Source organism: Plectrocnemia conspersa, unplaced genomic scaffold (genome assembly GCF_051122295.1).
Source record: "Plectrocnemia conspersa isolate PC_06_02 unplaced genomic scaffold, ASM5112229v1 ptg000014l, whole genome shotgun sequence".
Taxonomy (NCBI): Eukaryota; Metazoa; Arthropoda; class Insecta; order Trichoptera; family Polycentropodidae; genus Plectrocnemia; species Plectrocnemia conspersa.
Window position 1 is genome coordinate 27,383,143 of NW_028277178.1, and position 13,505 is coordinate 27,396,647.

The following is a 13,505-nucleotide window of genomic DNA, read 5'->3' on the forward strand; positions in this document are numbered from 1 at the left end:
CTGCTGGCTGAAATAAGTGGAAAACCCGAGCTGACCAACTAGCAAATTGATGTTCCGGTCTCTGAAACTACCGTATTTATCCAGTTGCGTCATTTAAAAATGTGTCATTCTTGCTTTGAGCATTGGCTTGGTAGGCTGCTGTAGAGAAGCGGATTTCGGACAATATAATCAGGTGAACTAATATTTTTAATAAGCTCTTTTTTGCATATTTTTATAAAATATATTTAACTAGAAAACATATTTTTAAAGCATAATAATTTTAATTCTTAAGTTAAAAAATAATAAATAAAATGTATATTAGATTTCATTGGCAAGTTTATTTTGGGAGTCTCATTTTTATGATAGTCAAATTAATTAGCCTTAATCGCATTAATCTATTGTTTTTTTTAATATTATCTTAATTATTTTAAGACTACTGACTTTGATTGCTAGTTAATGTTAATACTAGTTATCCAGATAATTAAAGAACTAGATGATTGGTGGCTTTTTTTCGTCCATAATTTTTTCAATCAGGTAAAATAAATGTGCTGTGGACATCAAAAAATTGATTTCATTGACCTGAGAGTTTTTAAGACATTCACTGTTCAATGTACTATATAATTAAATTTTATGTTGTGGGCAAAAAGTCACTTAACCCTTAAATGTATGACTTTTCCAAATTCAAAAATAAAAATATTCTTATACTAAAATTAGTCTGAAAATGACGGAAAAATAATTAAAAAAACATTTAGACCACACCACATTTTTCACACATTGTTTGTGAAATTCCATTGAATTTCGGCATTTTGCATCTGTTCCTTTTTAGTCAATATAGACCAGTGTCTACGACTGCATGTTTTGTTTATTTTATGCAACTATTACAAAAAATAGAATAGACTAACATTTTTGGAGTGTATAAATTAATTTTTTTCGTTGTATATCCATTAGCATCAATGAAAACAAATGTTGAAATTCCCAAAAATGTGACACATCTGCACTCAACGATTTTTTTAAACGGCATTATCACACGTACAGAGACATCTATCGGAATAATTTGAAAACCCAATGGCTCGGCATTTGTTACACATATGTAACACTATGCAATAGCGTTCCTTTATTGAACGTAGACTGAGTTATAAGCGCTTAAATAAATTGTTGCAGATTTGCAACACCATGCATTTAAGGGTTAACTATTTAATAATTAAATATTTTTATTATTTTAATTAATACTTTACCCAATATTATATATTATATAACATGGAGACTTTTTAAAATGTGTGTATGAATAAAAATCTATTGTCATTTTTACATATATGAGCTCTTTCAGTCGTTCTATCAGAAGAGATCGAGGTTAATGAAGAAACACTGCTTTTAAAATCAGAAGTACCGGCACTTCAAAATTTATTTCAACAGCAATTTTTTGCCCCTCTGGTTAAATTGACAACCCATCTCATCTTTTGCTACCATAACCAATCTGTATTCTCTAGGTATGTCTTAAATTATTTATCAACATTTTTAAATATTTTCTTAATACAAATCCTTTAAACATAAAAAAATTACATCCACCTATTTTTGGAACATAAAATAATAGATAACCACAAAAAATAATTGATTATTAAATAGTAAAGTGACTTTTGGCCCAGCCTGTAAATTCTAAGCACCTTTAAAAAAATTGCGATCAACTTAAAATTCACAATATAACGTTATGTAAAAAATCGTATTGTTAGTGTTTTTGGTAGTACAAATAAACATATGGTATAGAATACAAGCTTTTACTTTTTTTATTATCACATAATTTTTCTTGTCCAATTTTCAGAATGTGCGTTTGGTTATTAGCAGCATGCCTTAGCATAGTGCCGCCACAAAACAACAACAACTTACTATCACCACAAATAATTGGAATACCACCACCCATATTGATTCCAACTAGTCCACCAGTTACGACCACAGCAGCTCCAAATACGACGACAGCAGTTCCAACAACGGCGACTACCTTCACATTTTTAACATCGCCGTTGACTACAGTTACAGCTCCCCCAACAACAACTACTACATTGCCAACTACAACTACATTGCCTACTACAACCACATTGCCAACTACAACTACATTGCCTACTACAACTACATTGCCAACTACAACTACAACTTTCCGTCCGATTGTTACATTACCACCATTGACACCAGTGAGCAGCCTTCCTACGCCTGGAATCACCAGTGCTCCTGGAGTAACTCCAACTCAACAGCCGATACCAAATATTGATCCAAGAACACCAGTGCTTAGATTCTTTGACGATGGAAACGACATTGTGGAAAGATTTGGAGGGATAGATTATCAAGATATAGTCATTGAAATTGACATCGAAAATGAGCCGATTATATTTCCGAAGAGTAAAAGATCTATAGATCATAATCGACAAAAAAGGCAAACTTCCTGTGGATGTGTTCTGGCATCTCTGTGTCCCGTTAACACTACATCTGATGGTTCTGGAGTTATAGATTTTCGCATAGTATCTGGGGTGAGTTTATATTATATAAATATAATTTGTAAAAGTAGTTTTTATATTATTATTCAGTCACATACACAGAGCTTCTAAAATATGATACAAAGCATTCCAAGCATTCCGATTTCTTGGAAATTGTTCATATTTACTCAAATGATATCTTAGGGGCAGCTTATCTTGGACTTATATTTAACCAGCGTATCAGTTTTAAGATTAATAATAAAAATTGCATGTCAGAGTTTACTATAAAGTTCATTTTCACTCGCATCAATGGTAATAAAAATATATGCACTAATTAAATTAAATTAATTTATTTTGATAATTTTATTATTAATTAAAACGTTTTAATTTTAAATTAAAAAAACTGTCGATATTTACATTTATATTCGATATTACAGTATATTTATTCTCAAGAGTCAATGCACAGAAGCAAATAGACGCAGATAGATCACAAAATATTATTTTAGCAATATAAATAAGGCACTAATGGTTTTGAAAACAAATAAAACGTAAAGAAAAGCAAAGATTTGTGATGATTACTAGTCAGGATTAAAGCACTTATTGAAATTAAAACATTGACCATTAAATGAAAAAATTTCAATACGCGTTAAAAGCGTAATAAACAAATTGCCAATAATATATAAATATATAACGATCAGATTAGCTAAAAACATGGCACATAATGGCCGTTCTGTGCCTTTAATAAAAATAATATTGTTCTGCATTGACAAACGCAGTAAGATGAATGCAAAAAAAAACAAGTGAAAGGTTGCCAAATCTCTATCTGTTTAAGCTCTGACGGCTATGCAAATATGTTATTGAAAAAAAAACGACGGAAATAAGCAAATATAATTAAAGCAAAAAATCTTCGTAATTGCAACCAAGCTTATATACTAGCATAGCGTATATCATTGATTTCTATTCAGAATTCGCTTATGTCAGCACATAAGTGCTGACATATGCGAATTCACTTCTGACTTCTGTTCTTGTCAGAAGTAAATTCACTATTGTATTATATATATGAAAGTTACACCTTATTATATTTGATTTAACTATTTTAGTATTTTTAATGGATTGTCATTATTCTTTGATAGTTTAATCATTCGACAAGCTGTGATCAATTTAAAATATATAGAATTTGTTATTAATATTTTTTATTTAATAGCTTCACTGATAACTGAAGAAACATATTTTTTCTAATGCAAACACATTTATAATGTTGAAATAAATACTTATTTATCATTAGTTTCATAAAGGGCTAACATTGTATTTTGTATTAGTTTCGAAAGTGGTATTTGAAAGCAGTGGCCTAAATCACTGATTTTTTTTATAAAAAAATGGCACTTCACATTTAATTACCATCTAGATAGCAGTGCAATAATATAGTCGCTAATTATTTATTCTATCTCGTTGATGTTTTCCTGTTTTGTAAAATGAATGGTTTGTGCGATGTGAAAGTTACATATGTTGACATTATATATATTTTAATTTATTCAGGGAAATAATGTTCCACAATGTCTGACTGGATTGAGATACTGCTGTGTACCTATAACCACTCCAACACCAATTCCACCTACTACTTTACCTCCACCTACAACTCCACCTCCAACTACTCTTCCTCCGATTACACTTCCACCTGCGACGACGGCTCCTCCGACTCCGCAACAGTCTTGCGGTTCTAGGATCCAAGCTGGAATTACATATCCCACTCAAGTTGGACAAGCGAGATATGGAGACTATCCTTGGATGGTACTCTATTTATTTTTTAATACAAATTTGTAAATATTACAGTTATTTTATTTTTAGGTCGTTGTTTTAACTAGTGATAATGTCTACGTAGGAGGAGGTATACTTATTGATATGCAACACGTATTAACAGCAGCTCATAGAATAATGAACTTCACGTGAGTAGATTTAAATATTTTTGTACAAAATTTTATTTTTTAATCAAAGGTGTAATAGCAAAGTTGCGAATCAAAATTATGATTTATTATAGTAGAGTTTCAAACCTATTAAATTTACTGCAATCATACGATTAGCTATTAGGATAATATTTAATAGAATATTAAATAATAATATAGAAAATATTTGAAAAAAATAGGAAAGTGATAATTAAAGAAAATCGCATCTTTTATTTAACAATATTTTTATGTATCATGTTACAATATTTTAAAAATCTATATAAAAAACGCGTATTGTTCTTGACAGTTCATTTATTTATAGTGCTTTAGACTCTACATCAGGTCTCGGCAACCTTTTTTAGCTGCAGGTCAAAATAATTAAAATGCGACTATTAAAAAGATTATTCGTGACAGTGAATATTTTTGGTCCTAACAACCATATATGTGGTCTAGTTGTGACATCGTTATTATTTGCAGAAATGGGTCACTTCAAATAATCAAACGGGTCACTTAGTAACCCGCGGTCATAGGTTGCCGAGCCCTGCTCTACATCAATAGAGTATTTGCTGATTTTATCTCACTTATTTTAAACCGTAGAGATTTATCATGTTATTATGCTTAGACAAAAGTACACGCGAAACTATATATTAAATTGGAAATAATATATTGGCACTTGAATAAATACATATTTGCATTTCAACTGTGTTGAAATTTATGAAAAATATCAATATGTATCGCCAGCTAAATGGTATTGTTAGAGCACTAATTAGCGGTTTTTATATATTTCTAATTATGTACCGGTATTTTAGTAATTTAATTATAACTTTTTTATTTTTAAGTGTAATTTTATTTTGAAACTGTGATACTATTTGACGATTTTTGTAGTGTTTTTTTTACATTGAAATGCATGGACTTTTTCTGCCTCACTACTATTAAAGATAATGTAAAAAATACTCTTCAAATCCATTCTTTGTTAGTGTAAGTTTAGTTATATTTAATTTTTAAAACTGATCGAAAAAGTTTTTGAATTATAAAAAAACTTTATTTAATTGCCTATTGATGTTACTTACAATGTGCTCAATACTAGCAAATTTTTTTGACATACTAAATAACCACAGGTAATAAAGTAAGCATGAAATATCGCAACAGTTGCTGATTTTTTTATGAACTTCATATAACATGCAATTAAGTATAATTTGTTTTTAGCGAGTTATCTAATTTTTGAAGCAGCAAATATTAGCAAATCTTGTTTTTAATATATGAGTTTTTATAAGGTTGATGCTTTTTACTACTTAATCTAAAATTAATTTTAAGGGTGAACTAATTATCGATACTTGAGTTATGATTCAGGTTAATAATAAGTGATTGCAATATTGAATTGTGTATTATAATATCATACTAATATTTTTTGTTGAAACAGGAACGGTGCTGGTCTCAAAGTACGTTTGGGCGAATGGGATGCTGCCGGTAACTATGAACAGTATCCTTACAGAGATTACACTTTAAGCAGAGTTTGGATACACGAAAACTTGAATCCAAACAATCTCTTCAACGACATAGCTGTAATGAGGATAACTGGCGGAGTACCGATTGGCACGCCAGCTATAGTTCCAATTTGCATGCCATCTGCTGGTCAAAGTTTTGACGGTCAAAGGTGGTTAACGAGAAACTGTAACATTCTATATACACTTTAAGATACTCACCTTAGTTTCTTTTTAGATGTTATGTTTCTGGATGGGGTAAAAATTCATTTGGAATCACTGGCTTGTACCAAACTGTGTTGAAAGCCGTAGACGTTCCAATAATACCTCAGACGACCTGTGAGAATACATTTAAAACGACTCGCCTAGGACCATCGTTTGTATTAGATAGAACTTCTTTCATATGCGCTGGCGGTGAATTAGATAAAGATGCTTGTACTGTAAGTATATTTTGAAACTATCTGAAATATATTTTATTTTTGTGTTTTTTTTAATACTTTCAGGGAGATGGAGGGTCTGGTTTGGTTTGTGAAGCTACTCCAGGGAGATGGACTTTGGCTGGTTTAGTAGCTTGGGGCTTGGGATGTGCTTCACAAGGTATTCCAGCAGCTTATGTAAATGTGGTTAGCTATTTACCATGGATATCATCAAAGCAAGCTACTGTTTAAAATTATAATATATATTTTTAAATATGTGATTATTTATTATATAAGATTTTTTTTATAAATGTTGAAAGACAAGAAAATATTTACTACTTCGGTTAATATATTTATTTATTTAAAATTTCGTATAAATTATTATTTTTAATTACTTTTAGAAATATTATAACATAATTGATTAACAACAAAATACGTGCCGGTAATTAAAATAAAACACTTACAAAGCTTTAATGGTGCGATTTAACATAGTACTTTAACATATTTTTAAATATTAAATATTACGTAGCAACAAATAATTATATAAATTAAATAAAACAGAACCATCCAACACTTAAAAAATAATTCCTAAAGCCAACAATAATGGAATGTCGTTTTAAAAAATCGATTCAGAATCTATTACGAGTTCTATCGTCTATTTTTAATATACATATGTATATGTGTCTTCTAAATTATTTCTAAAAATGCACATACTCTCTAATAATAATAATATTAATAATATAATAATACATTTTAACACTTAAGGAACGTACGACACTTTTAAGGGCTGTCAACATAAACATATAATCGGTCGACTATCACATTCAGCATTGCTTTTCTTGCAGAAAATAACGAAAGGGCTTTAATTTTCAACGTTTTCTTTCTTCGGACTCAACATAAGCGGCAATTCGCCGTTTGTTTCTAAATTATCGACAGACTGCCTTTTTTCATTTTCCTGGTCGACAGGAGCTGGAGACGCTACTTCAATGTATTCATCTCCTTTATCTTCTACTTCTTGTTTTATCGCAACTTCTTCATGCTTAACGGATTCTTCGTTGCTTTCTTTTTCGTGTTGACGCATATGACCGTGTAGAGCTAACATATTATTAAATTCAGCTGGACATTCAGTGCATTTGAATAAATCAGGGCTATTCGAAGTCTTGATCTTCTTCATATTTGGAGGTGACGAAGTGAAGTAAGACATTGCATCAATTCCATGAAAACCGTTTTGATTTACAAAATAAGGATGTTTTGTCGGATCCGCATTATTAATCTTGAGTCTTGCGTCTTCTTCCAAATGACTGTAGCTATGGTTATCTAATTCTGCTCTGAAAAAGAATTTGAGACCACATCGAGCACAATCGTAAGGCCTTGCTGCAAGACCGTGAGCCAACATGTGTTGTTGAAGAGCAGAAGCAGCCGTGAACACCGCCGAGCAAAGATAACATGTAAATCCTCCACAACCAGCAAAGGTATGCTCAATTAAATGAGCTTGTAACTGAAGCGGTGATCCTAAAGATCGTCTGCATAGTCTGCATTCTAATGATCCTCCTCCGGCTACGTGTCCTTGGACATGAACGCGAACTTCTTCTTCAGACTCAAACGAAGCTTGACATTCAATACAAGAATAAGTTTTTCTATGAATAGATTCAATGTGTGCTTCTAAAGCTGAAGGAGACTCGAACTTTAAGTGGCATTCATTACACCGACGCTCAGTAGATCGCGGTATGCCACTATGTTGTCTATAGCATTCTCTGCAGACATGTGTGGTTGGTATCCCGTTATTTCGTTCCCCTCCAGTCGGTATCACGTCTTGTAATTCAAAAGATTTGAGACACAAAGCGCATTGAAACGTTTCAGACATGACTCCAGAATTTTTCAGATGGAATCTAGCATGGATTCTAGCTTCTAAATCTGTTAGTAATGTTTGTCGACATACAACGCACGGGGTAGGCAAAGTGACCGGAGAATTAGAGCTGGGACTCACTGGTGAGTTATTGTTGTTGGAATGTTGCGAGAGATGAGCGAAGAATTGATCTTCGTTAGCTAGAGTCACTTTGCACTGGGTGCAAGTGTTTCCAGTTAACACTTTACAGTGGGTCAGCTTATGCTCCGCCAATATCGCGGTCGACGGGAAGACTTCGTCACAAATGAGGCATTTGTGTTTTCCACCAGTAGCGCTGCCTTGAGAGTGGCTCTTCATGTGGTTTTCAAGTTCAGCTCTTGACTTACAGTTTTCGCTGCAATAAGCGCAACTGAGACTTACTGCGCCATTCTTTCCGCCGGTTTTGATGTGATGAACCAATTTACGATGCGCCATGAGCTCGTTCTCTGACTGAAAGTCGTTCCTGTCGCATATATCGCAACAGTTGTTATCTTTCTTTGTATTGTTGTTTTCGGACGGTAAAATTTTGACACTGAGTCGACCGGATCCTGCTTGTTTTGGCTTGGGACTGCTTCCGTTGATGTTCTGAAAAACATTGTTATTGATTGTAGTAAGATTTATATTTAATAAAATTAGGAATGCAATACGCACTTGAGGAGTATGATGGGTTTGCATATGACGATCCAATAAAAACTCTACATGGAATCCCTCTCTGCATATAGGACAGCGAAAATGATCAGCATGTGCAGCTAAGTGAAACTGCATTTCAAGTTCAGAAGCGCATGTTGCGCGACAAAATAAGCATCTAACTGCAGATGGAGGCTGTTGGAGATGTTGGACGTGTTGAGGATGCTGTGCACGGACATGCATGGTGAACTCAGCTTCAGTTCTGAATGATACTGGAGGAGATGTACAAACCGTACATCTATAGACTTTGCATTCGTGGCTGTGCTTTACGGCAAAGTGTACCTAAAACAAATTGTATAATAAATTAGTATAAAAGAATATATTTAGTACTTCAATAACACTCTTACTTGAATAGCGACTTTGGAATCGAACATCTCTTTGCATATAGCACAGCGATATAAATGATGTGCATGGAGATCCATCAAATGTTTTTGTAGCTCATCCGGTTTTGTAAAAGCGCGTGCACAACTAGGGCATCCAAATTCCGAACCTAATGCTAGCACGTGAGCTGCTGCGTGACGTTCCAAAGCACCAGGTGAGCTAAATCTTGCGCCACATTGACTACAAGATAAAGGTGGACTTCTATCTCTTGTCGGTGCTCCGCTAGATCCTGGTCCGACATTACTTCCTTCTAAATGCGATCGAACGTGGATTCGAAACGATTCAAAATCAGGCAAAGCAGCGCCGCACTGATTACATAATAAAGTCCCAGCTCCCAAATGTTCGTCTCTACTTCTGGGTCTCTTTGCAGATCTTTCCGTGTTCTTTTTACTCAAATCTGTCGGACGGAGTTGTTCGCCGTGCACCAACAAGAAATGTTCCGCCAAAGATGCTGGCGAATCGAAAGGAACGGAGCATGCGACACAAACTAAAGGAGAACTTCCTGGACTTCTTTTAGCGTGAGAAGTAGTGGCATGTTGGATAAGCGCCGCTCCAGTAGGAAACCTCATAGTGCACATTTCACAAGGAAAATGCAATGCTGGCGAACGAGCTGGAGGAACGCCGTTCTGAGCTGGCGACGCAGGTAGCTCTCCGCTCAAGAGAGCCCCATGCATGGAACGTACATGAGTTTGTAGCTGATCCATACTTGTAAAGGAATCTTTGGTGCAATATATACAAGCCAGTTTAGCAGATAAGGCGTGAGGAGGACGATTGCGAGGAGACGGTGGTGTAAGCGCTAACGATCTGGAGCTTTCTTCCGAAGCTGCCTCGGACGGGTGCGCAGAATTCATGTGACTCTAAAAAATCAATTCAATATATTATAAAGTTGACAGATATTCAAAAGATTAGTATTATTTAAATAATTACCTGTAACAAATCAGGGCGTCTAAAACGATCACCACACTGCAGACATCTATAACCAGGAATTGAGCGGGCTCCTGGAGTTTGACTACCAATTCCCAAAGAACCTCCATTCTCTCCTCTCTTATGATTTTGCATGTGGGACGTCAAAGCTGCGGCAGTGTTGTAACCTCTGTTACAGACTGTGCATTGGAATGGTTTTTGATTATCGTGCGTTTTCATGTGAATCTTCAGATGATCACTGAAAAAAAAATATTTATATTATAATTAGCTAAAAGCGAATTTATGGATCATATGATGTAAATAGGCACAGTAGACTCCTCGATAACACGGTAGATAGAGAGCGTGCTAAGTGGGAGCGTGCAATCGGGGACCAGAAAGTTTTGCATGCGTACGTACGAATGCATATGCATGTCAGGCGCGTGCGGTGAGATCTTTTTACTTGCACTCGCTATATGGACTTCTTACCGTGTCCGTTTCACCGTGCGTCATTTTTACCGTGTGATAAAAATTAACCTGTATAAGAATAAACATGTAGAGTACGTTCGGGATAAGGATGCCGGTTTGTTATTATGTGCGTGTACATGTATATGAGAGGGAGAAGTGACGTAGCGTGTACTTCGTTGTCTTTCTTTCTCTTTTAAGGACAGTCGCTGATTCGTCAACGCTGATATTCGTCATTAAAGTGCAGTGTGGCACAGAAGTTCGATCTTCTCTAGTGATTTATTTTAAATAATTTTGTGTTGATATTGGTTTAACCCAGATATGCCCACTGTCCCATGGGTAGGTCACTAAATTTGTGCCACTGTTTTTTATTTATAAATTAAATTTTAAGAGAACAAAATTTCTTGGGCATATCTGGGTTAATTGATATCAAGACTTCAAATATATACTGTAAGTTATTCGTTCTCTTACCCGTGGATTAAAATATTTTAATTATTTTTCCATTAATCCGTACGTTGTTGGATTTTTTACACTATTCTCTGTAAGGCTTAAAAAAGTTATTATTCTTATCGTTGCGCCAATGGTATTTTTTAAATTTATTCAATGGATTCTAATGATTTAATAGAGTCGTCGAGCCATTAAACAATCTGCGAATAATTTCTTTACCCATTTTATATCTTTTTGTTTTTGAAGAATAGCTAAAGACTTCATTATTTTTTTGACTAGTGAAAGATTTTGAATTTTGCAAATAAATTAATGACATCAATGTCTGGTTTCTTCGATTATATAATATATAATTAATTGTCCATTTTAATTTCCAACTTAGCTCAGATGTATGTATGTTAAATAAACATATATTTTCTTTTAAAATAAAAAATTAAATATTCTGAGCGAAATTGTTTTGAGCCACACAGTTCACGCACACAATAACAAACCGGCATCCTTATCCCGAGCGTACTCTACATAATAATAATTCATTTCAAAATTAAGGATTAAACATTCATTTTCAAATTTAAATTCATATGCAATATTTAAAAAAAAAATTATGCGAATTTAAAAATTTAAAGTTAAAAATACACATTATATTTTAATTAGGGTTTTGGGTATTCAACTTTTTAAATATTTTTTTAAATTTGTCCCACCCTATTTAAAAATATATATTTATAACCTTCACGGATGTTGATATTTACGAATATAAATACTTTGTGGTATTAACTGACAAGAGATGAATCATCACCGAACCAAAATAAATTGTAACGATACAGTGTTTTATAGTAACAAGAAAATTAAAATTATTAGGATATGATTAATTGTTCAACCTGATAAAAACCAGGGAGTTCTACGAAATTGTTGAAGTACCATGTTGTACTGTTCCCATTAGACTTCAACCTTAAAGTGGTTGTTTTTAAGGTCAGCGTTTCTTGTGAGATGCATCGAGTTCTGGTAGTAGCTTTTGATGGTTTTCAAAGAGTACAACAAAGGGTGCTGTTCCACGAAAGCCTCGTCCTTTGAGCTCGTTCTTCCAAAGACAACAGTTATGACAAACGTATTCACCTCTGCAGCACAAAGAGGTCGCCGGACCGTTTGATCCGAGAGAACCAAGAATATGATTAATTCGTTATCATCACTCGAGTGTCGTTTCAATGGCGACGGAGGGTTCCTAGTGACAAATGACGCGGAGGCGACCACAAAAGCTTGCGGCAATTAGTCATCGGCATATCTGAGGCAGCATCTCGCCGATGGACCTCTTTGTTTATTCTTTTGTGTGGGAGGCCGCCGAGGCATGTCCTGACGTCTTAATTCAATCTCTTCTGGCTTTCTTCGGACAGAACTGGTTCTCAGGCAGCACCCCGCGTGCTCTATGACCGGATTCGGTATGCTATTTCCGATCGGTGCACTTGTGGAGCGAGTTACGGATGATGGTAGTAATATCGTCCGTTTATAGAACGACCGGATCTTAATTGCGAGTTCAAGTGAATGAAAACAATTTTATGTTAGAGGTAAGTGTAAAGTTTTATATGTGTAACAAAAAAAATCTTCGAAATGTTACATCATAAATATATATTAATTATTATAGTGAATGTGAACAAGTGAAGTTATATTTCACTGGCCTTTTTTTGCCATTTTAAAAAACAAATGTTTTTATTCAAAGAGCAATAAAATAATTATTTTTTACTTATGAGTGAAAGTTTAATGCACTGAAAAAAACGTCATTTATGGATTGTCTCATATCGGGACCATACATTATTGTTGCGACGAAGTTAGTCATAAAAGACTTTTGTATTGTGTCTATTCTATTTCATATGAAACGAAAAAGTTATTTTTTTTGACGCCGTAAATAACCATAATGTTTATCCGAGTAGTCGTAAATTAAACGGAATCTAGTACTTCAAAACATTAAGGTCGAAATAGCGCAGTCCGTAACGTATCTGATTAATAACGCTGAGGTTGCGGGTTCGAGCCCCGGCGGTAACAGACGCAAATTTTTATTTATAAAAATGCGTTATTATTAAGAGTATTTTCTACTGGCAAATGGATTATAAATTATATTACACGTTAATGATAGTTAATGATTATTAATAAATATTTATTTATTTTTAAGATTAAATTAAGACCATCGTGGCCTAACAGGTTACCCCAATGCGCCACGATGGTCGAAAATAAATTTTATATTTATAAAACATATATATACATACATATAACAATACTTAAACATAACAAAAAATTATAAAATATCAAAATTAAATGATACAATCTGGATCAGATCCTCGTAGCTAGCATTAAAGAAGTCAATATGTAATGCCAGCGTATTAAGGAGCTGGATAGCCACAGCTATAGGCGAGTCAGCAAGTGCGGATGTCCTAGCCCTAACGGCCATCAAAAGAGGTCTCGATCGTGATTCTCGAAAA

The 13,505-nt window shown here is 33.9% G+C and overlaps 2 protein-coding genes across 2 annotated transcripts in view; one reads left to right on the plus strand and one right to left on the minus strand.

Annotated features, from left to right (window-relative positions):
* Positions 1–119: 119 nt before the first annotated feature.
* On the plus strand, positions 120–6,616 carry LOC148226660 (inactive CLIP domain-containing serine protease A3-like). Its single transcript, XM_088203895.1, has 7 exons — positions 120–172; positions 1,796–2,495; positions 3,978–4,229; positions 4,287–4,384; positions 5,802–6,035; positions 6,101–6,302; positions 6,366–6,616. The coding sequence occupies exons 2-7, from the start codon at positions 1,797–1,799 to the stop codon at positions 6,528–6,530; spliced, it is 1,650 nt and encodes a 549-aa protein (XP_088060021.1). The 5' UTR covers positions 120–172; position 1,796; the 3' UTR covers positions 6,531–6,616.
* Positions 6,617–7,012: 396 nt separating this feature from the next.
* Positions 7,013–13,505, minus strand: part of L (zinc finger protein Lobe) — a 39,979-nt gene continuing 33,486 nt past the window's right edge. Inside the window, exons 4-7 of the mRNA XM_088203801.1 lie at positions 10,159–10,393; positions 9,198–10,088; positions 8,815–9,132; positions 7,013–8,748 (exon numbers count right to left, since the gene is read on the minus strand). Coding sequence (XP_088059927.1) covers positions 7,141–8,748; positions 8,815–9,132; positions 9,198–10,088; positions 10,159–10,393 — 3,052 coding nt within the window. The 3' untranslated portion in view covers positions 7,013–7,140. The remainder of the gene's footprint in view (positions 8,749–8,814; positions 9,133–9,197; positions 10,089–10,158; positions 10,394–13,505) is intronic.

Excerpts from the sequence above, each read along its gene's own strand:
- LOC148226660 (XM_088203895.1), top strand. The coding sequence starts at position 1,797 with ATGTGCGTTTGGTTATTAGCAGCATGCCTTAGCATAGTGCCGCCACAA. Across the intron at positions 4,230-4,286 it reads ATGGAGACTATCCTTGGATG|GTCGTTGTTTTAACTAGTGA; the intron begins GTACTCTATTTA and ends TTTTATTTTTAG. Across the intron at positions 6,036-6,100 it reads CAAAGTTTTGACGGTCAAAG|ATGTTATGTTTCTGGATGGG; the intron begins GTGGTTAACGAG and ends GTTTCTTTTTAG.